The 22,378-nt window shown below is 41.5% G+C and overlaps 1 protein-coding gene across 1 annotated transcript; it reads left to right on the forward strand.

The window, feature by feature from the left end:
* Positions 1-5,793: 5,793 nt before the first annotated feature.
* Positions 5,794-15,644, forward strand: RP1 (RP1 axonemal microtubule associated). Its single transcript, XM_054708514.1, has 3 exons — positions 5,794-6,405; positions 7,124-7,295; positions 10,057-15,644. Exons 1-3 carry the CDS (start codon positions 5,794-5,796, stop codon positions 15,642-15,644), a joined length of 6,372 nt encoding a protein of 2,123 aa, XP_054564489.1.
* Positions 15,645-22,378: the final 6,734 nt, after the last annotated feature.

The raw sequence follows: 22,378 nt of genomic DNA on the forward strand, positions 1-22,378 counted from the left end.
TCTGGGGACTTCATGTGTGGAAAGTCCTGGAACGTTCAAACTCCCATCATGATTAAGCAAAGCAATGGAAGAGTGCTGTGTATGCAGAAGCGTAAAATTACTTCACGTCACCATGCTCTGCCTCTCTCATTTGTCCTGTGTGATGCTGAGCAGCGAATTTGTTCACACTTCCAGCCATTTTCATTAGAACTACACTGATGAGTAATGAAGAGTGCTTACATTAAAAACAAAAAGGCTTAGGTCCTTTGCTTATTTAATGACTACCATGAGCAAATATTGACCCAGAATGACTTTTCAAAGAATGATAAGCTGTCAAACTATTTCATTTTGGGCAGCATAACAATTTTTTCTCTTCAACATCAATAAATGAGGACTTAAGGTTGTCTGGGAGAGAAATGTTTATAAATTGGCAAAGTGTTTTCTCTTGAGAATGACACTAGGTAAGCAAGATAATACAAGGGACACCCTAATTAGGCAGATTTCAGAACTGTGGAGCATGCTAGAAACTGATTTGTTTCTGGCTGTGGTCCCCTTTAAGGTGAATCCTGTCTGGTGATTAGCATCACCTTGAATTAAGTTAATTGGCTGTACTAAAGCCCTGAGTGGATGCGCTAACAATAAACCCAAAGACATTCTTTTCTTTGCACGAAATGAGCACGTTACATATCCAGTAACCTTCATGGGAATTATACAAACAACTTAAAACATCTTTTTTTTTTTTTTAAATAAGGAAGTTTCAAGTTCTGGTAAGTACAAAATTATTTGAAATCTTTATTTTGAAAATAAGCTATGCTTAGCTAGTTATACTTTTATTTTTTATTTCATGTCTAGATTGCATATCTGTGTTCTATCTTTAACCACTAGAAAAGGAAGAAATATTCCTAATACCTAAATATGCCACAAGCCTTCACAATACGCTGACATTGAAGTAGAAGGGAACCTCACTGTCAGGAAATGAAGGAGTTCTAGTGTAATAAAATATGAGTAACATTTTCTTTTTACTGATTATAAAATCACTATTTACCGATTAGAGAAATCTATGCAACACATTATAAAGAAAGCTGCTTATAATTCAACAATGCTGTGACTACCATAGGGGACTCTTGTCTTTCCTTTCTGAGCTCCCACCCCTCACTGCCACTGCATAGTTATGATAAGCTGTGAAATGAACCAATTTTTCTTGCAACATTAAATCTCTGAAATGCCACAGAACTAATACTATGAATATACCATTTTCCTTATTTTGTTTCCTGTTATTTCTACTTCATGGTAGAAAATTACAGTTAAAATACAATTAGTGAAATGATGCATGGCTACTGTAAGTCTGCCATTTGTTTTGTCAAATGAGTAGTGTAGAGAAGGTACAACTCTCTTGGTAGAGGCAACCACTGCGTTTGGCTCAGAGCAGCACAGATAACTGAGACCAATCATGACCCCAGGGAACCAAAAGGTGCTCAAAAAACCCTGCTTAATCTTCAGAAGCCATACATGCACAACTATTCACGATAGTTCATGGTCTGACTCTAGGCACAGAAGAGAATGAATGGAAGAGGAGAAGATACTGGTAGCAAGCTGCCTACTCATTAGAAGCAGATTTCAATATAATCTGGGCTGGAGGCAGGACAGTTTGTTACTTCTAGGGAAGTCAGTAGTGAGGAAAGTGAGGGGCCTAAAGATTCTACAGTTCCTCTTGTTACCCATTTCCGCTTCTCCTTCAGCCTAACCTGCTGGGAGAATTAGACTGCTTTAGGCTACGGAGTGTTTTCATTCCCTAGATATCCCCTAAGTCAGTGGTCGGCAAACTTCGGCTCGCGAGCCACATGCGGCTCTTTGGCCCCTCGAGTTTTTAGCAAAGGCCAGCTTAGGAGTACCCTAATTAAGTTAATAACAATGTACCTACCTATATAGTTTAAGTTGAAAAAATTTGGCTCTCAAAAGAAATTTCAATCGTTGTACTGTTGATATTTGGCTCTGTTGACTAATGAGTTTGCAGACCACTGCCCTAAGTATATTACTGACACATCCCAAAATCAGAGGGATAGAATAAACCTTATTATTTAAAACATATGTAAAGAAACATTTAACAAATTCCATCCGAATTCTGATTCATTTTTTATTACTGGTGAAAGAGAGAGAGAGAGAGAGAGAGAGAGAGAGAGAGAGAGAGAGAGAGAGATCAATTTGTTTTCCACTTATTTATGCATTAATTGGTTGTTTCTTGTATGTGCCCTGACCAAGGGATCGAACCTGCAACCTTGGCATACTGGGACGGCCCTCTAACCAAATGAGCTACCCGACCAGGGCTCTGATTAGTTTTTAAAGCACAACGGAGTCAGGGTAACAAAAAGTTGTGGAGGGCTGGTAGCTCTGTTTCATGAAAGGGGACACTACTGTGAAGGCTTACTAACCAACCTCTGGCCTTGCTCCGGTGCGCTGGCAGATTCTCCACTCATTCCTGCCTTCTTCCTGGAGGGCATCTGCACCACTCTGCCCCTGCTCCTGGCACCACAGCTCCTCATAGGCTTTCCTCTGGATGCTGCCATGCTTCCCACCCACAGCCCCAATCCCTCAGGCTGGGCTGCACATCTCTCCTAGAGATTCTCGTGCTCCCTGGACTCCTCCTCAATCGTGCTATTGAGATGCTCTGTGAATTTCCCATAATCCCTGTAAAAGATACATATGATCAAGGCAAAAGCGGAAACACTTCCCATGGAAGGAATCTGGCTTGTACTCTCTTCCCTGATTATTGTACTGTGCACTGTATGCACACAGATCCTTTTAGTCAACAATAACACTGAATCTTCATCATGTTTTATGCTATACACACAACGCCCACCTTACCATAGGCTTTTAAGCCTCATCTGCATGTATGCAAAAATCTCACCATTATCTAGAAACTTCTCCCAGTGATTCTGGGAGTTCCCAGAGATCCTTTTACATGCCACTAGGAACATACGAACTTGTGTTTTTGCCACTGCCTCCTCATCAAGGTGCTAGCAATCACCTTGCTGCAGGTACTTCCTTGCAAATGCCCCTTCACTGATGGGCATCTGGCATCTTCCCAGGGCATGGTACTTTCAGCTTCTGCCCTTCATGCATCAGACTCAAAACCGGTGCTCAGGGCTGGGCAGCAGTGGGATAGGAACAATGGGGCCTCTTCTTTCCAATTATCCTTATCCTATATGATAACGAGCTAATATGCTAATTAGACCGGATGGCAGAACAACCTTCCAGAACAACCAGTGGGCGGGGTGGGGGGGGTGGGGCCGTGAGGCAGCTGGGGCTGCAAGGGCCAAGTCCCTGGCACGATTTTGTGCATCAGGCCTCCAGTCTTCTATGTTCTCCTTCCTGGTCCCAGCACAAAATCTCCTTTCTCTTTTTTAGCCAGCCCTCCACAAACAAACACACCAACAAACCAAAACCCTTAGCCTAGCAGCTCACATAACTGTGTTCCCATCATGATCACCAGGTCAACAGCTCTCCAAATAGTGAGATCCGTCAGAAAGCTATTGAAATGAAAAGCCTCACTATGTACTTACACATAAATATAATTTTCCAAAATTAGGAGAAAAATGTATTTCAAACACTATTCATGAAAAATGTGTACGTAAAACCAACCTAAAAAGTAATTGGAGGCAAGGAGTTCTGGAGTCTTTTATTTAAATACTGAAGGAATTCCTCCCTCTTATGGTTGGTGAGGGTGCGGAGATTAAGCAGCGCGCTCAAGGTCAGGACACAGTTTATGAGCAGAGGATGAGAAGAGGCTGCAGTTTGCTGACTCCATGGCAAAGCTGGATTCCCCAGTCCTGATCCGAATGCCTGCTGCAGCTGCCTTTATTGTCCTAAGTACTATAATTGCTTTAAACCCCGTGGGGAGGCAGAAGGGCAGACGCCTAATTTATAGGTTGATCTTTAAATTCATTTTCCTAAGTTACATAGAAGTAAGATTTACAAATTATACTGGATAATGTTAGGTGACAACTTGCAAACATTTAGGTAGGAGATTTGGGCCAGATTTATTATAGCTCATTTATAATGGCAAACACGCTGTTGTCATCTCTATAATACTGATCACATTTATTTAGTGTGTTTAATTTGTCTTCAAGGCTGCAGAGGTTTTTTTTTTTTTTTACCATGTCAAAAGACACTAATAATTATATTGATTTAAAACAATAGAAAATACCTATATATGCTGCAAATGGCAAACAAGCCCCCAAACAGATAAACCCGTCCACAAGAAGCTTACTTGTCAGTCAGATTCTCAGAGATTGGCTGAAAATGGCTCTGAAATTCCTTCCTGAAGTTTTCATTTGAGAACCAGTAGTGGGAGCAGTACTCATTGCACCAGTTTCAGTGCCCATAACAATGCTGTCATTCAAAACTGGGTTATTTACTGCAGTTTCTCCAAGCAGGATTAGTGGTGTGTTAGATAATTTTCCTGCCTTCTACAATCTGTAATAGAAACATTTTACACAATCTTAATGTGGCTATTATTTAAGGGTTTATGTGATACATTTCTTCTAGAATTTAATGTCAGAAAACATTTTCCTCCAAATGAAATCATTTGGTTGCCTCCAACAGACAATTTGAACTTTATAAACCTTTCCTATTTCCCCTCTTTTTCTTAACTATGAGGGCATGCAGAACTAATTTTCTCAGTGGATGGTTTCTAATTTATGTCTCTTTATTTTTTTAATTGTTCAAGAATACCTGTTAATTTTAAAGATTCACAACATTTAGCAATGTATAAAAAAACCCATCAATATTATCCCTAGCACTGCCATCCATAGATAATTGTCATAAATAGTGGGCTGCACATACTTTTAGAATTTTTCTACTAGTATAATAAATACAGGGGTGGGCAAAAGTAGGTTTACAGGTGTGAGTACACAAAACAGAGTTTACTCTTGTATTATTATTCATTTATTATTATATTAATTATTATTAACCCACATTTGCCCACCTCTGATGTACAAGTTGAACATCAGTATCCATGGGGGGATTGGTTCCAGGAACATCACAGATAAGAAAATCCATGGATGTTCAAGTCCCATATATAAAATGTCACAGTATTTGCATATAACCTATGTGTATCCTCCCTTATACTTTAAATTACTTCGAGATGATTATACCCTATACAATGTAAATGCTATATAAATAGTTGTTATACTGTATTGTTTAGGGAATAATGACAAGGAAAAAGGCCTGTACATATTCAATACAGATGCAACCATTGTAGGCCTAACTACATAGTACACATCAGCAAAAAACGTAACTTTTTTTCCCCTGAATATCATCCATCGGCAGTTGGTTTTATCTACAGGTGTGAAATCCATGGATAGGGAGGGCTGTTGAATACACTAGCAATGCCATAGTATATGTATTTTACAAACTGCGTTTTCACGTAGTAATGGACCATGATCATTTTTCTATACCAATAAATACAGATCTACAAAGTCATGTGTAATGGTTGCCTAGCTTTCCATTGCATGAGTGCATATATCATAATTTATTTACCTAGTCACTTATTAATGTCTTTAGGTTGTTTTTAATCTTTAAATGAGAAATACCATTATTTAACTGTTTCATTTATGTCCTTTTACTGTTAGCCCCTTAAAATTATCTTTCAAAACAGGCAGGTATAATGAATGAATAAATGAATGAACGAAATCCTGGGAAAAGCCTGGATATCTACAACTACAATTAGTTTGCATTATCATTATCATGTATTCTTTATGGTGCTGTTATTCTGGAGATGAATAATTTTCTTCCCTTCTCTAGGTCTTGGCCAAAATGAGTGAAACGCCTTCTTCTAGTTTTTCCATGATTCATCCGACTTCTTCTGAAGGTCAAGTTCCTTCTCTTCGCCACCTGAGCGTCACTCATCCCGTGGTGGCCAAAAGGATCAGCTTCTACAAGAGCGGAGACCCGCAGTTTGGGGGGGTCAGGGTGGTGGTCAACCCTCGTTCCTTTAAGACGTTCGATGCTTTGCTGGATAGCCTGTCCAGGAAGGTGCCTCTACCTTTTGGGGTGAGGAACATCAGCACCCCTCGGGGAAGGCACAGCATCACGTGCCTGGAGCAGCTGGAGGACGGTGAGTCGTACCTGTGCTCGCACAGCAGGAGGGTGCAGCCCGTGGACCTGGGCAAGGCCAGCCGGCGCCCGCGGCCCTGGCACAGCAGCCTGGCCATCGGCGCGCATGCGCACCGCCTGCCCGCTGCCGCTGCTCCCGGCATGCTGCGCGCCCCACGCAGGCTGCTGGTTTTCAGGAACGGGGACCCGAAGGCTAGGCGCGTGGTTCTGCTGAGCAGGAGGGTCACCCAGAGCTTCGAGGCCTTTCTGCAGCACCTGGCGGAGGTCATGCGGTGCCGCGTGACCAAGCTGTACTCCACGGATGGAAGGAAGGTAAGGGTTCTGGAAGCTCCTCGTGCCCGAGCTCACGTCCCGCGGGACGGCGGCCCCGGGAAGGAAGGCTTGGGTGCCCTTGCGTGTGCTTGTGAGCTCCCACCCTCGTGGGCCGTTGCTTTTTCTCCCCGGGAGGGTGGTTTTTCTCCCAGGCTCCCTCCCCCTTGCTGCCTTCCCTGAGCAATGAGTTATGTAATGTGTTGGCAAAGGTTCTCATTTGACAATATTTCTTGAAAAGGCGTCCCCCAGAGTTGTATTCTGTTAGGGAGAGAAAGACTTTTCCTGGGATCCGTGCTGATGGAGAGTCCCCCGTGCGTCCACAAGAGCTCACCTTCCTGGTCCTGGTGCCTCCACCAGGCCCTTCATCACCTGGCTCAGGGTAGACATTTGGCTACAGCTGGGTCCTTTGGTGGGGGAGGCAGGGGCGGTACTGCATGCCTTTTAAAGATTTATTTAGTTTGACGGAAGACAGGTCTTTTTCCAGCTAGTATGGAGGCTCAATAAGGGTGTTGGTCTACCCCTCCAACCCCCCACCCATACACACTTTGGTATTTCGTTATTTTGTATACATCATTGGTGCCTAACAAATACTTGGTGATTATCTCTTTCAAGCCCAGGAGGTTGTTGAATTGATTCAATCAGTTGTACAGTTATCCTATGGAAAGAACAAAACTTCATGCTACTTATGTAAGGACCGTACCTCTTTGGTTTCTTCTAGGTACCCAGTCTCGAGGCCGTGATTGTGAGCCCTGGAGTTGTGGTGGCAGCAGGGAGGGAGCCATTTAAACCAGGAAATTATGACATCCAGAAGTACTTGCTGCCAGCTAGATTACCAGGGATCTCTCGTCGTGTGTACCCCAAGGGAAATACTAGGTCAGAAAGCAGAAAGAGTAAGTCACTTAAATATACAGCATTTCTGTTTAGTACTGAGATTTTTTAGCTCAACAACAACAAATCCATGTTTAAATGACCAATTTTCTTCATCACAGAAGAGAAAATGGGATAAAAAACATTCTAAACTGAAATGGATTATACTTATAGTTGAAAAGTATCATAAAAGGTTATTTCATAATTTGTAAAAGATTTTTTTCCAAATCAATCTGTGATATTTCTGTTTAAATTGAATTGATGAGGTATGGGTTTCTTTCATATACCTAGATTAAAAAAAAAATTCCAGCAGTTCTTTATTTGGAGAGGAATTCTATGGAATATGTAGGTGACATCTCTGGTAGTTACAATTTTCTCTTAATTATATCATGCAGAGCTCAGTAGGTTAGTTGAGTGACTGTATTTTTTTTTTTTTTTTTTTTTTTAAATACTTTTATTGATTTTTTACAGAGAGGAAGAGAGAGGGATAGAGAGTAGAAACATCGATGAGAGAGAAACATCGATCAGCTGCACACCCCCCACTGGGGATGTGCCCGCAACCAAGGTACACGCCCCTGCCGGAATCGAACCCGGGACCCTTAGTCCGCAGGCCGACGCTCTATCCACTGAGTGACTGTATTTTTAAAAATCTCTAACTACATGTATTCTCCACTTATTGAAGGAAAAAACACAGGCCCTTAGACTCACTTTTTATTTATTTAAAGCAAAGGTTTATGTAGCCACTTCATGATGGCTAACAATAATCTAGATTGATAATTTTTTAGGAAATACTGCACAATGTGGATAGGGGAGGAGGAGGGTGTCTTGATCCTAAGGAGTGCAGGGATAGACTAATTTCATTATTCATTGTGCTAAGTATTTTAGCTCTATGCTAGTGTATTGGTTGCCATTTATACTTAAACTAGAGTCCCAGTGCACGAAATTTGTGCAGGGGGGGTCCCCCTCAGCCCAGCCTGCACTCTCTCCAATACGGGACCCCTCAGGGGATATCCAACTGCCAGTTTAGGCCTGACCCCTTACTGCCTCCCCCCCCGCCCCCCCCCCCCCCCCCCCGTCAGCCTGATCGCCCCCAACTGCCTCCTTCTGCTGGCTTGGTAGCCCTAACTGCCTCCACTGCCGGCCTGGTTGCCCCCAACCATCCCCCCTGCCAGCCTAGTCACTCCTCACTGCCCCTCCTGCCAACCTAATTGCCCCCAACTGCCTCCCCTGTCAGCCTGGTCGCCCCCAACCCCCCTGCCAGCCTGGTCGCACCCAACTGCAACCGCCCCTCCCCCGGCCTGGTCGCCCCAACTGCCCCCCTCACCCCGCTGGCCTGGTCATCTCTTACTGCTCCCCCTGCTGGCCTGGTTGCCCCCAACTGCCCCCCCTCCCCCCCACCGACCTGGTCACTCCACGCAGCCTGCTGTTCAGTCATTTGGTCATCCCTCACTAACCCTCCTGCCGGCCTTGTTGCCCCATGCAGCCTGCTTGTTCAGTCATTTGGTTGTCCCTCACTAACCCCCCTGCCGGCCTGGTTGTATGCAGCCATCTTGTGAGGGTGTGATGGTTAATTTGCATATTACCTCTTTATTATATAGGATTTTAATTGGAGATGGATAAGTAGTATTAATCCTCTACTTACTACTAAAGTGGATGAAATTCATTTATTATTTATTGTTGTCATTTAGTTATTTTATGTATAATCTCAATAGATAATTATTAATGTTTCTGTTTTGTACACATTAGCTGCTGAGTATTCATTATGTATACAGTACTACCATTTTACCTTGGTCATTTTGCTAAACTTATTTTATTATTTTGTGTTTAATATGGGTTGTTGAGTATGATTTTTGATGGTTTCAGGGAATCTGAGGGCTTAAGTTTTACTTTAAAAAATTATGAGTGAGACATTTTCATTTAAAGTTTTGGTAAAAGTACAGAGGGATAAGAAAAAATACTTCTAGGTTTATATTTTGAAAAGTTAAGGGCATATAATTGATGGCAAGCATGTACAAATTCTATGCAAACACTAATAGGAATTTGATTTAGTATAAGAAGCATGAGTGCCAAGGTTATCTCTAGAATACACATTATAAAGATAATGAGATATCTAGGCCTTATGAGCTAGATATCTAGCTCTCTTTTGTGCCTAACGTTAAATGAGATTCACTGATTACACAAAGTGAATGCTAAATTAATAATAATTATTTGATTAATGTAGCCTTTAAATTATAAAAATGCTTTAGCTTTCATAATGCTATAGATGCTTCTCTTGGATATGCATAGATGGGAAAATTAATACCACCATAAATTATTACTTGCTTTGTTTGAATAACTGAGCAGAACTTGGGTATACTCCAATTTCAATACTGGTAAAGAAAATCAAACAACAAAAGTAAAGGCCACAAAAATCTATTTTTGCTAGAATACTTGGCAATTTCTGCTTTATACTTTCCTTTTTAAAATTGCCTTATTCAACTAAGAATGAAAATTCTGTGAATCCCCTCATTGAATTATGATTATAAGTTCTTTTTAAAAGAAAAAATTTATAGAAATGTACCAGATATTACAGTGAACTCAAATAATTAATGAATACATAGAGGTGAGAAACATATTAATGATATCTTACTATGAAATTTAGAAAAATTATATTTTTCATACTAATTATTTTCTTTTTCCTTCTTTCTTTGCTGCCTCTTCTATTGGATATATGTACATATGACTTTTCTATCTTCCACATTGTATTTTGATGCGGGGCATCTTGTACTCTTAAAATCTTGAAAGTGGGCACACTTATGCCTTCAAGGCCAAGGTCTCAGATTTATTCTGCTTCTTCTGACAAAATGCATAATAATGTTTGCTACTCAGACCATTCCTTCGCTCCTGAACATTACTTGGCCTTAGAAAAAAAGGATTCTCAGAATTTATTGATATATCCTTCTGAAGATAATGTTGAAAAATCAATTATTTTTAATCAAGATGGCACCATGACAGTTGAGATGAAAGTTCGATTCAAGATAAAAGAAGAGGAAACCATAAAATGGACAACCAGTGTCAGTAGAGCTGGTCTTTCTAATAATCATGAAAAGAGTGATATAAACAGTTTTCCAGGAAGAACAGATGATCTGAAATCTGGTTTAAAGATTGCAGCATGTTCATTGTCTGCAGATGTCTCACCTTTGGAGAAAGGCAATAATCAAGAGGACAGTTTAGCAGAGGAGATAAACACTCACATGACAGATCAAGAGGCTGAAACTTATAGTTCTAGCTGGGAGAATTCTGCTTTGGACACAAATACCACCCAGGGAACTCAGGATCAAGCAGAACATCATTTTTATAGGCCCCCTACACCTGGACCAAAGAGAATGAGACAAAAGAAATCTGTGATAGGGAGTGTAACCTTAGTAACTGAAAGTGAAGTTGAAGAAAAAATGATTGGACAATTTTCTTATAGTGAAGAAAGGAAAGATGGGGAAAATAAATCTGAGTATCACATGTTTACACATTCTTGCAGTAAAATGTCATCAGTATCTAACAAACCAGTACTTGTTCAGATAGGTAACAATGAGCAGATGGAGTCATCTTTAGAAAGAAAAAAGGGAAGCAGACAACTCAAATCAAGTTCAATAAGTGCTGGTGTTACAGAAATTACAAGTCAGAAGATGTTAGAGATGTCCCATATTAATGGCTTTCCACACACTATACCAGAAAACGTAGTTGTGGAGGAAGATATAGTTGATAATGCAACACCAGCAGACAATAAAACTAGTATGAAGAACTCAAAAACTTATGGTAACACCAGTGATAGGTTCTGTCCTATTTTAGCAGATGCAACGCCTTCTTCAAGTAAAAATTCTGGAACTGACAAATCTATTTCTGAGACCCCAGCTTCAGTAGGATCCTCTGTTGTCACCAGAAGAATTGACAGACTAATTAATGAATTTTCTCAGTGCAGTTTAACAAAAGTTTCAGAAGATGAAAAGCAAATTTCATCATCTGTTGCAAGCAAAAAGCTGATATCTCAGCAGCAAGTGAAAAGTTATAGACATCGGGATAGAGAGATTGCAACTAAAGGAATCCCTAGTAAGAAAATAAACGCAAGAGGTAGAATTGCACTGGAAACCATATTGCAAGATTCACACAGTCCCATTGAAGGAGGGTTACTTTGTGAGGAAGACCTTCATGCAAGTGATAGGGTAATTGAAACAAATTATTTTTGTTCCCAAAGTAATCTCAATCCTGTGAATTCTAAGAATTTCCAAATAAATAAATTAAATATTATTCAGAATCCTAAGGTTCAAGGACTTAGAGCCAAAAGAAAAGCCAGACCATTAAACAAAGTAAGCTTTGGAGGCCCTGCAAAAAAAGAAGTTGGTCAAGGAGATAAAGCATTTCCCCATAATAAACTCAGATATTGCAAAAATATTTTTGAAAATCAAAATTTATTTCATGTGGTTAACTTTCTTGAGCAAAACCCCAGTGCTTTTTGCAAACCACAGGCTCAAGCAGAAATAGCATCTTGGTATTTGAGAGGAATGGAAAAGAAGAGTTTAGTTTCAAAAGTTAATAATTCACAAAGAACTTTAAAAATCCAGAAAAAACAAAAAGGGGATAAGTCAAAATCAGGAACTATTGTAAGTAAACAACGTTCTACAACAAGGGTAAATTCCTTACCATCTTTGAAAAACACTGTTTTTCCTGAGGACATTACCCATCATTCAGTTCAAAATTATATACAGAGATGGTTGCAGAACATAAATCCACATACAGCTTTGCAACCTAAAAAATCAGCACCAATATGCAAAAAGGAGAGGCGTGTGGTAAGTTGTAACAATGGTTTTGCAGGAAATAATTATCACACAAGTTCTGAGAAAGGAAATAACGGTGTTACGGAGAGTAATAAACTCATAACTAAAAATGATAGTTTGACAGGAGATAATCTAGATAAAGAGGTAGGTAAATCTAACAGTGAAGAACTCACCGAAGATCTCCATGAGAGCCAGGCTGAGTCTCTGAATGATGCTTGCTTGCTTTCTCTGCATGAATGTTGTACTTTGTCACAGTCAGCTATTGATGATCATAACACTAAAAGTCAAGGATCTGTTGAAAAGTCAGGACATTGTCTACCAAGCCTTGTTTACCAAGAAATAAACCTAGCTACAAAAGGGCAAAGTGTAGAGGCTGCCATCCAAGTAGGTCCAATGGAAGAGGCCACTCCAAAAGACCGCTTTCTAGTACTTTTGCTTCGTCAACTGCAAGCTTTAGTTTCCAGTATTCACCAGACCCAGAATGGTATTGTTCAAATGCCAGGTTCACTTGTAGATGTTCCTTTCCATTCCCCTATATGTGATTCACCCACTAATGTCCTTCTAGCTTGGCTCTTGGTGCTAAACCTAAAGGGAAGTGTGAATAGCCTCTGTCAAGGTGATGCTCACAAGACTACCAACAGAACTTCAGAATTACTTGCATTATTGGAGGTCCTAAAGCACGTTGCCATCACAGAGGAAGCTGATGACTTGAAGGCTGCTGTTGCCAACTTGGTGGAGTCAACTACAAATCCCTTTGGACTCACTGAGAAAGGACAAGACATGGTTCCAGTCGGTCTTTCTGCAAATGGTTCCACACCTAACATTCAGAGAGTTTCTAAGTGCATTGAAAATGAAAAAGCACAGAAAATCTTCTCTGTAAATGCCAGTGAGGACTGTGCTCCTGAAGTTTGTGTTTCAGAGGTGACTTCCTCTCCATGTGAGGTGTGCACTGTGAGTAAGATTTATCCTCCAAAAGAGACTTGTAACCTCAGTAACATTTTTTCCTATAGTGATGGCTGTACCACGGATCAGACCTCTATGAATCAGGATTGTTTCCTAGGAAAGGGCTGTTCACTTACTGATGCCGTATCTTCCCGTAAGGTTTGTGCTCATGAGGAAAAACATACTTATGAGACAGCTTGCCCAATTGATGGGGCCTACATTCCCATCAAAGTCTGCAATACCAGTGACTTTTTAAATTCCAAAGAAATCACATATACTGATAATTTGGAATTCACTGAAGAGTTAGAAAGAGTTGATGATGTTCAGAAAGACCTAAATATTTTGGCAGACCATGGGTATAAACGTGGCTTTAATGTATTGATGCCACATCAAAATAGCAATTTAAACCATTATGGTATTTCCCTAAATGCAACTGAATTAGAATTTGATAAGGAACATAGTGCTCTAGATGAATCTAAAGGTTGTTTATTAAAGAAATCTCAGGATAAAAATTTGCTATCAAAGGATAAGGAAGAATCAAAGACTTCTGAAGAATCAGGTTCAATAACTGAAAGAATAACATCAAATGAAAGACACATTTCAGAACTGGAATCCTTTGAGGAATTAGAAAAGCAGGACATTGATATCTTTAATACAAAGCTAAATTCTGGAGAGCAAATCACTGACGAATTGATCCAAAAAGAGTTAGAGACTAGTAAAAATATGGAATTAATAGAAGTCTCTAGCAGGAACATTGTGGAAGAAGAGAGAAGGAATGGTGTAATTTGTAAGGCAAACAGTAGGGGGCTGGCACCACCACCATCTTTAGTGTTTTGCTCTGTTCCAGAAAAGGAACACAATGAAGGAGAAACTAATACGAAGGTAAAAATGATGGTGAAAAGCATGGAAATTGGAAGTTGTTCAGAGTCCCCTCTTGATTTTAAAAACGGCTTCAAGAGAACAGTGACTTCTGATTGGTCAGACTATACACAAGACAGTGAGAATGATCAGCCATGGAAAACATCCAGTGATGGCTCCAATGACAGCGGTGAGGAGATTGCTCAAGAGAAAGAATATAATAAAGGATTTGTTAAGAGAACAATAGAAAAACTTTATGGTAAAGTGGAGATTGTTAAACCATCCTTTTTCCCGGGGCCTCCGAACAGATCTCAGGTTTGTCCTTACAATTCTGTGGAATTTCAGTGTGCTAGAAAAGCAGGTCTTTATGATTCTGAAGGTCAGTCATTTGACTCTTCTGAACAGGTATCCAGAGGTTCATCTAAGTTGCAGAAATTTCAGGAGGAAAGACAAGATAAATGTGACTTTAGTGACATGAAGGCCAATTATCATGGGGGAGACATTGTAGAACATAGAACAAAACAAAATGATCATAATAGTATCCTCAGGGACAAAGAGGAAGGAGTACTGATTGACAAGGGCAAGTGGCTCCTGAAAGAAAATCATTTGCTAAGAGTATCATCTGAAAATTCTGGCATATGTGGCAATGCAGATACTATATCAGTGGATACTCTACTTGAGAATAGTAATGAGGTATCATATTCACATTTTGGAAATTTGGTCCCAGGCCCAAACATGGCTGAACTCTCCTCTTCAGAATTGGAGGAACTGACTCAACCCCTTGAACTGAAATGCAATTATTTTAACATGCCTCATCGTAGAGACTCTGAGCCTTTTCAGGAGGATTTGCTAGATGTTCAAAATAAAACTTGTCCTAAGGAGAAAATACAAAATCATCATGCAGTGGAGAAGGGTAATCATAGGTCAGAAAGAGTATGCACCTCTGTCACTCATGTCTTTACTGCTGCCAACAAAGTCCATCCTGCCTCTGATGATACTATTAAACACCAGCCATTGCCTGGAAATAATACTCATGGTGCACTTCAGGAAGGTGACTCTCTGGATAAACTCTATGCCCTTTGTGGTCAACATTGCCCAATACTAACAGTTATTATCCAACCTATAAATGAGGAAGACCGAGGATTTGCATATTGCAAAGATTCTGATATTGAAAATTCCTTGGACAACAATTTATGGATGAAAATACACCCCTGTTTCCTAGAGTCAAACAAGACCATGTTCAGTAATAAGAAAGCAAGTAGTAGAAAGGCATTTATTGATAAAGCCTTTGGTGATATATTTGATCAACTTTATTTCAATAGCACACGTGACTTGATGGGTAAAAGAAGAAAATCAAAAAGAATTAACTTCTTGGACTTAGAGGAAGAAAATAAGTTAAATAAATTTCAATTATATTTAAAGAAAAGGTTTTGTGTGAATTTCTTACACACATTACTGTTAGTTGTGGGTGATGTGAACTCAAATACACAAGGTCCCAACAATCAGACAAATGAAATATTTGAAGTAGTTGATGAGAATAACAACTTATTAAACAACAGATTCCAGAGCTCAAGGACAAATCTGAACCAAGTAATAAGAGAAAATATCAACTATTATTTCTTCTTTGAAATGTTTGGTCGAGCCTGCCTAGTTTGCCAACTTGAGACATCCTTAAATATTAGCAGCAGAAATGTATTAAAAATATTTTATGTTTTTGACGGTGAACATTTTTTCATTTGGGAAGAGGAAAACCAACTAAATTAAATAATTTTGAAAGCAGCAAGAAGAGGAAGATGTATAATTTCAACATCACCACAGCTTTTCTTCATCATGAGTTTTTTTCCTTGTAATAAGATGATGTACATGGGATGGATATGGATTAGATAACCTCTAAGAATTTCCTACTTCTTCAAAATGATAATCCGATTTGACAAACCATCCCTCTGTTCTTCATTTTTCCAATAATTACAGACTCAGTTTCTATTCTGTTATTTCAGAAGTGTGTGTGTGTTTCTGATAATATAGAATTTCCTGTATCTGTGATTTTTCTCTTAGGATATTATAAATGCCCTAAGTATAAGAATTATATCTTTTTTTAATGTTGTCAACTCAGTGCAAAATGTATTGGTGAATAAATAGATTAGACATAGCCTCAAAGCACTTCATTTATTAACTTTACTGATTTGATAAAAGTATGATTGTAAGATCTCCACAACAATCTCTAGAGTTTCTTGTGCCAAATGTGTTGAATTTAGTTTTCCTCAGAACATCTGTTAAATGAACTTGTAAGCATTTCCATGGAACAAGATTCACCATTTTTCTTCATGATTAGAAAAAATGTTTTACTACTAAGCTGCCTCTCCAGTACTTTGCCTATAAGTTATAATCTTTTAAATATTAGTAAAATGTCAAGAGATTCAAATAGGTCATACAAAATGGAAAATTTTAAGGCATACTCTGTGAAGAAAAATTGAAGGAGCTGGAACAATTTAACTTGGGAAAGAAAAGAGGTGACTTTAAACTTTTCAGAATTGAAAAAGTGCTTCTGTGAAGAGGAACTTGACAGAATTCTTTCTGTGTTAACCTGCATTAATAAAAAATTAATTGTATATCAATAAAAACATGTTGCCCAGAGGATAAATTCAACTAGACTATGAACTATACATTCTCTGCTTTGAATATCGTGATATTTTGCCTGGGACTTAATCCAGGAACCTTTTAAGAATCCTTCTTCTTCCTGACTATATGATGGTATAGAAATGAGTCTTATAAAATGATGAAATCTATGTCTCTTGTCTGGAATTGACTCAAAGTAGAATGATGAATGTTTTGTGGAGTTACACGTAGAGGTGCTAAAATAACAAAGTTGGTATTAAGAAGCTAAAAGGTAATTAATTTTATGGAGACTACCTTTGGTCAGTTGAACATGAGTAATAAATCCATAAAAAATGATGAGTTGCTATTTATTTCACCAGATGAAGACTGCTTCTACATAGAGGATGGTTTTTCTACATGGTGATACATACTTCTAATTGAAAGGTGAAAGCTTAATGTTATGTAAGCTTCTATATGGAGCAATGAGTACTTTTGGTGAAATTGTGGAGAAATAATAGAAAGGGGAGAAGAGTTAACATTAATTTTGTGTCTACTGTTCACCAGAGACTGTGATAGTCTTACAGATTTATTATATGTAGTCTTTCCTTATAAAGGCACTGTTGGCTTTGATACCTTTTTGCAGATGAGACAACCTGCAAGCAGAGAGCCAGAGTACTTTTGTCAGGGTGCACAGTAAGCATCATGTCAGGATTAGAATCCAGTCATTCATTATTGAAAACATGCTGTTTTTGCTACATCTTTATTCTTTATATGAGGTAGACGGGATAAAATGAATAAAGAATTATGTAGTACTTTTCCTGGAGCAGAGAAACAAGGAAATTATTTTTGTCTTTAACTTGGAAAGAGTGTGATATATAGATGTATCAAGAAGATTGGGGAAATTGCTCATAACAACCAGGAGATTTTAGAAAATTTGGCATGGTAGCTTATGGTTTTTAGTAATACTACATCAAACAATGGCCAAGGCAGCCCAGATTATATTGGGAAAAAGAAGTTGGGAGTGATGACCATGTAATGTACTTTTTATTTAAAATAATGTTCGTATGTATTGAAGTCCAACCACATCTTATGGTTATATCCCAGATCTAGCATATTTCTTAGAACATGGTAAGCACCTAGTAACTGTGTGTTGAATGGACAAGAAGTGCTTTTGAATGATTTTTCTTTACGTCTTACTAACTTTGGATACATACGTGTAGAAGGATATGCGAAGATGCTGAGGGGTAGATCTAAGTTTCTTGTATTTTATGAAGCAATATTTCAATCACCTTAAAAATTTCTGTGGAATTGATTTTTTTTTAAACATTCAAAAACTTTTAAAAATATATATATTTTATTGAGTTTTTACAGAGAGGAAGGGAGAGGGATAGAGAGTTAGGAACATCGATGAGAGAGAAACATCCATCAGCTGCCTCCTGCATGCCTCCCACTGGGGATGTGCCCGCAACCAAGGTACATGCCCTTGACCGGAATCAAACCTGGGACCTTTCAGTCCGCAGGCTGACGCTCTATCCACGGAGCCAAACCGGTCAGGGCCAAAAACTTTAAAAAAAATTTTTTTTACAATGACTGTATTATTAAAAAATCTTGTAACATTGTGAAATTTAGAAGAATAAATGAAACGTTAGAGGAAATTTAAGAATGTTACCCAGACCTGGCTGTTGCTTTAGAGACGTAGTGCCTCGGGGCCGAGGAAGCGATTCTAGCCTTTTTATTGTGTTCAGGGGAATAGACTGGATTTCAGGATCTTGGGTCCTCAAGTGGAGTGGTGCAGTTATAGCTCATGCCCAGCAGATGTCAGCTGTGCTGTGCTGCCAGAGCACAGGCTCCCACTGAAGGAGGCCTGCAGGACCAAGGGAGTGCCTCAGGCATTAGGGCCATCTCAGGGCTGCTTGCTTCTGCTTCAAAGAAAGCGGAGGACCCAGTTGTGCAGGCCTCCCTAAGTCTTAAACCCAGAAGGCATAGTGGTGTTAGCAATTAATGGAAATATGCTGTTAGTAGCCAGGAGCTAGAGTTCAAAAGGGAATACGGAGAAAAATGCCAGCTATTAAGAATCCTCAGAGTTGATCCCCCGGAAAGCTGAATTTGGGAATAATGGGAACAACCAGAAATCCTAACTTAAGTTGCAATTAAGTTAATGAGTGATTGGCTTAGAGGGGGAGGGGTTATTTTTACATGAAGCTTTCAGGTGTTTTACCTCCTAAACCTTTCCGTGACACAAAACACGCCCCCTATTCAAGGTTAAATTTGAGGTCTCCACGCTACTTTGCATGTTTGTAGTACTCACTTTGTTAGTTTTCTCATCTATAAAATAGGGCCACCCACTTTAACATCCTTATGAGAAGCTACCTTTATAAGATTACTGGGAGAGGTTCACTCGAGAGAATGATTTTAAAGCTCTTAGCACGGACCTTGCCACATAGTGCTGAATATATTTTAGCTGTTTTTTTAAAGCCATTAGTACCAATGTCTTTGATATGCTTTTAAAAGTTGATGTTTGTCTAATCAAGAATTATTTAGCTCTCATGGGTACTAAGATACATAAAATAAATATAATTTCAACATCTATTCCTATGACCCTTTATAAAAGTAAAGGTGACTAACATTTTGAGTCCTGCTTGGTGCCAAAATTATGCTAGGTGCTATATGTATACTGTCTTAGTCCTCACAATAAACCCCTCAGATGGGCCATGGTATCTTTAGCGTAGAGGAGACTGAGGCTCATGGGACCCAAGAAAGAAGCACTTTTTCTTCTGTATCTGTATAGGCATACCTCGTTTTATTGTGCTTTGTGGATACGTTTTAGATCAATTGAAGGTTTGTCTGTCAGCACCATTTTCCTAACAGGTTCAGATGATGGTCAACATTTTTTAGCAATAAGGTATTTTCTAACTAAAGTATGTACATTTTTAAAGACATAATGCTATTATACACTTAATAGACTACAGCATACTAGTAGTGTAAACATAACTGTTATATGCTCTGGGAAACCAAAATATTTGTGTGACTCTCTTTATTATCATTCATTTTTTTTGCAATAGTCTGGAACTGAGCCTACGATATCGCCTGTATTTCATCTTCACAAATAGCCCAGGGTTTTGTGGATATGCTATAAACATCTCTACTTTAAAAATGTAAAAATACTTTGTATTCCCTGTTTATTGAAGCTAAATGGGGTTTTGTAACTTCCCAGAGTAGCATAGTAAATCAAAATTATTATAATATAAAGTAGAATACTTTTTCCATACAGGATATAATATAAACACATGCCAAGTATTTTATTTAACTCATTAATTAACTAGGGAACCAGTAATATATTACGGTGGACTCAAAGAAGAATTTAAAGTATCACACAAAAATAGTGAGAAAAAGAATGCTGAAATGTATATGGGTCTGTCTAGGACAGTAATTAATTGCATTCCATTGGACACAATTTATATTTCTTTTTTTTTTTTTTTTTTATTTTATTTTATTTTATTTTATTTTATTTTTTTAAATTTCTTTATTGATTAAGGTGTCACATATTTGTCTTCATCCCCCCATTTCCATCCCACCCCTCTCCCCACGCATGCCCCAATCCCCTGTTGAACTTAACCGTTGGATAGGCTTATATGCATGCATACAGGTCCTTTGGTTGAACTCTCCCCCTCCCCCCACCCTCCCCCTACCCTCCCCTATCCTCCCTCTGAGGCCCGATAGTCCGATCGATGCCTCCTTGCTTCTGGTTCTGTTCTTGTTCCTCAGTCTATGTTGTTCATCATTTCCCCTAGATGAGCGAGATCATATGTCACTAGATATATACTAATAAGCACTGAATGTGAGACGAGCAATAATAGTTATGCTGACAGGCAAATGAATCAGTCTGTAGCGAGCTTCCCCCTGGACCAACAGTTCTTTTGAGACTCAATTTCAATGTCCAGTAGTTCCTTATGTGTACATGTCAGCACTGACCCCCCAGCTCTGGATGGTGGACAAATGGCGGTAACGGAGGTCCGACTCCCTCTGGTTTGGTCTCGGCCGAACCCAGGGGCACGGCGTCACCCGGACTAAGGGGCACGTGGCCTCACCCATACCCAAGGGGCGCGTGGTCTCACCCGGGCCTGGGACCCAGCCTCACCCGGATGGATCCAGGGGCACACGGCCTCACCCGGACCCAGGCTCTGGCTTCACCCGGACCCAGGGACACTTGGCCTCTCCCAGACCCAGGGCCACTTGGGCTCACCCGGGCCTAGGTGCACGAGGCCTCATCTGGATCCAGGGACACATGGTCGCACCCGGACCCAGGGACGCTTGGCCTCTCCCAGACCCAGGGCCACTTGGGCTCACCCGGATCTAGGTGCACGAGGCCTCATCTGGATCCAGGGACACATGGTCGCACCCGGACCCAGGGACGCTTGGCCTCTCCCAGACCCAGGGCCACTTAGGCTCACCCGGGCCTAGGTGCACGAGGCCTCACCCGGATCCAGGGACACATGGTCTCACCCGGACACAGGGACGCTTGGCCTCTCCCAGACCCAGGGCCACTTGGGCTCACCCGGGCCTAGGTGCACGAGGCCTCACCCGGATCCAGGGACACATGGTCTCACCCGGACACAGGGACGCTTGGCCTCTCCCAGACCCAGGGCCACTTGGGCTCACCCGGGCCTAGGTGCACGAGGCCTCATCCGGATCCAGGGACACATGGTCGCACCCGGACCCAGGGACGCTTGGCCTCTCCCAGACCCAGGGCCACTTGGGCTCACCCGGGCCTAGGTGCACGAGGCCTCATCTGGATCCAGGAACACATGGTCTCACCCGGACCCAGGGACGCTTGGCCTCTCCCAGACCCAGGGCCACTTGGGCTCACCCGGACCTAGGTGCACGAGGCCTCATCTGGATCCAGGGACACATGGTCGCACCCGGACCCAGGGACGCTTGGCCTCTCCCAGACCCAGGGCCACTTGGGCTCACCCGGACCTAGGTGCACGAGGCCTCATCTGGATCCAGGGACAAATGGTCGCACCCGGACCCAGGGACGCTTGGCCTCTCCCAGACCCAGGGCCACTTGGGCTCACCCGGGCCTAGGTGCACGAGGCCTCACCCGGATCCAGGGACACATGGTCTCACCCGGACCCAGGGACGCTTGGCCTCTCCCAGACCCAGGGCCACTTGGGCTCACCCGGACCTAGGTGCACGAGGCCTCATCTGGATCCAGGGACACATGGTCGCACCCGGACCCAGGGACGCTTGGCCTCTCCCAGACCCAGGGCCACTTGGGCTCACCCGGACCTAGGTGCACGAGGCCTCATCCGGATCCAGGGACACATGGTCGCACCCGGACCCAGGGACGCTTGGCCTCTCCCAGACCCAGGGCCACTTGGGCTCACCCGGGCCTAGGTGCACGAGGCCTCATCTGGATCCAGGGACACATGGTCTCACCCGGACCCAGGGACGCTTGGCCTCTCCCAGACCCAGGGCCACTTGGGCTCACCCGGGCCTAGGTGCACGAGGCCTCACCCGGATCCAGGGACACATGGTCTCACCCGGACACAGGGACGCTTGGCCTCTCCTAGACCCAGGGCCACTTGGGCTCACCCGGGCCTAGGTGCACGAGGCCTCACCCGGATCCAGGGACGCATGGTCTCACCCGGACCCAGGGACACTTGGCCTCTCCCAGACCCAGGGCCACTTGGGCTCACCCGGGCCTAGGTGCACGAGGCCTCACCCGGATCCAGGGACACATGGTCTCACCCGGACCCAGGGACGCTTGGCCTCTCCCAGACCCAGGGCCACTTGGGCTCACCCGGGCCTAGGTGCACGAGGCCTCATCCGGATCCAGGGACGCATGGTCTCACCCGGACCCAGGGACGCTTGGCCTCTCCCAGACCCAGGGCCACTTGGGC

Source organism: Eptesicus fuscus, chromosome 19 (assembly GCF_027574615.1).
Source record: "Eptesicus fuscus isolate TK198812 chromosome 19, DD_ASM_mEF_20220401, whole genome shotgun sequence".
Taxonomy (NCBI): Eukaryota; Metazoa; Chordata; class Mammalia; order Chiroptera; family Vespertilionidae; genus Eptesicus; species Eptesicus fuscus.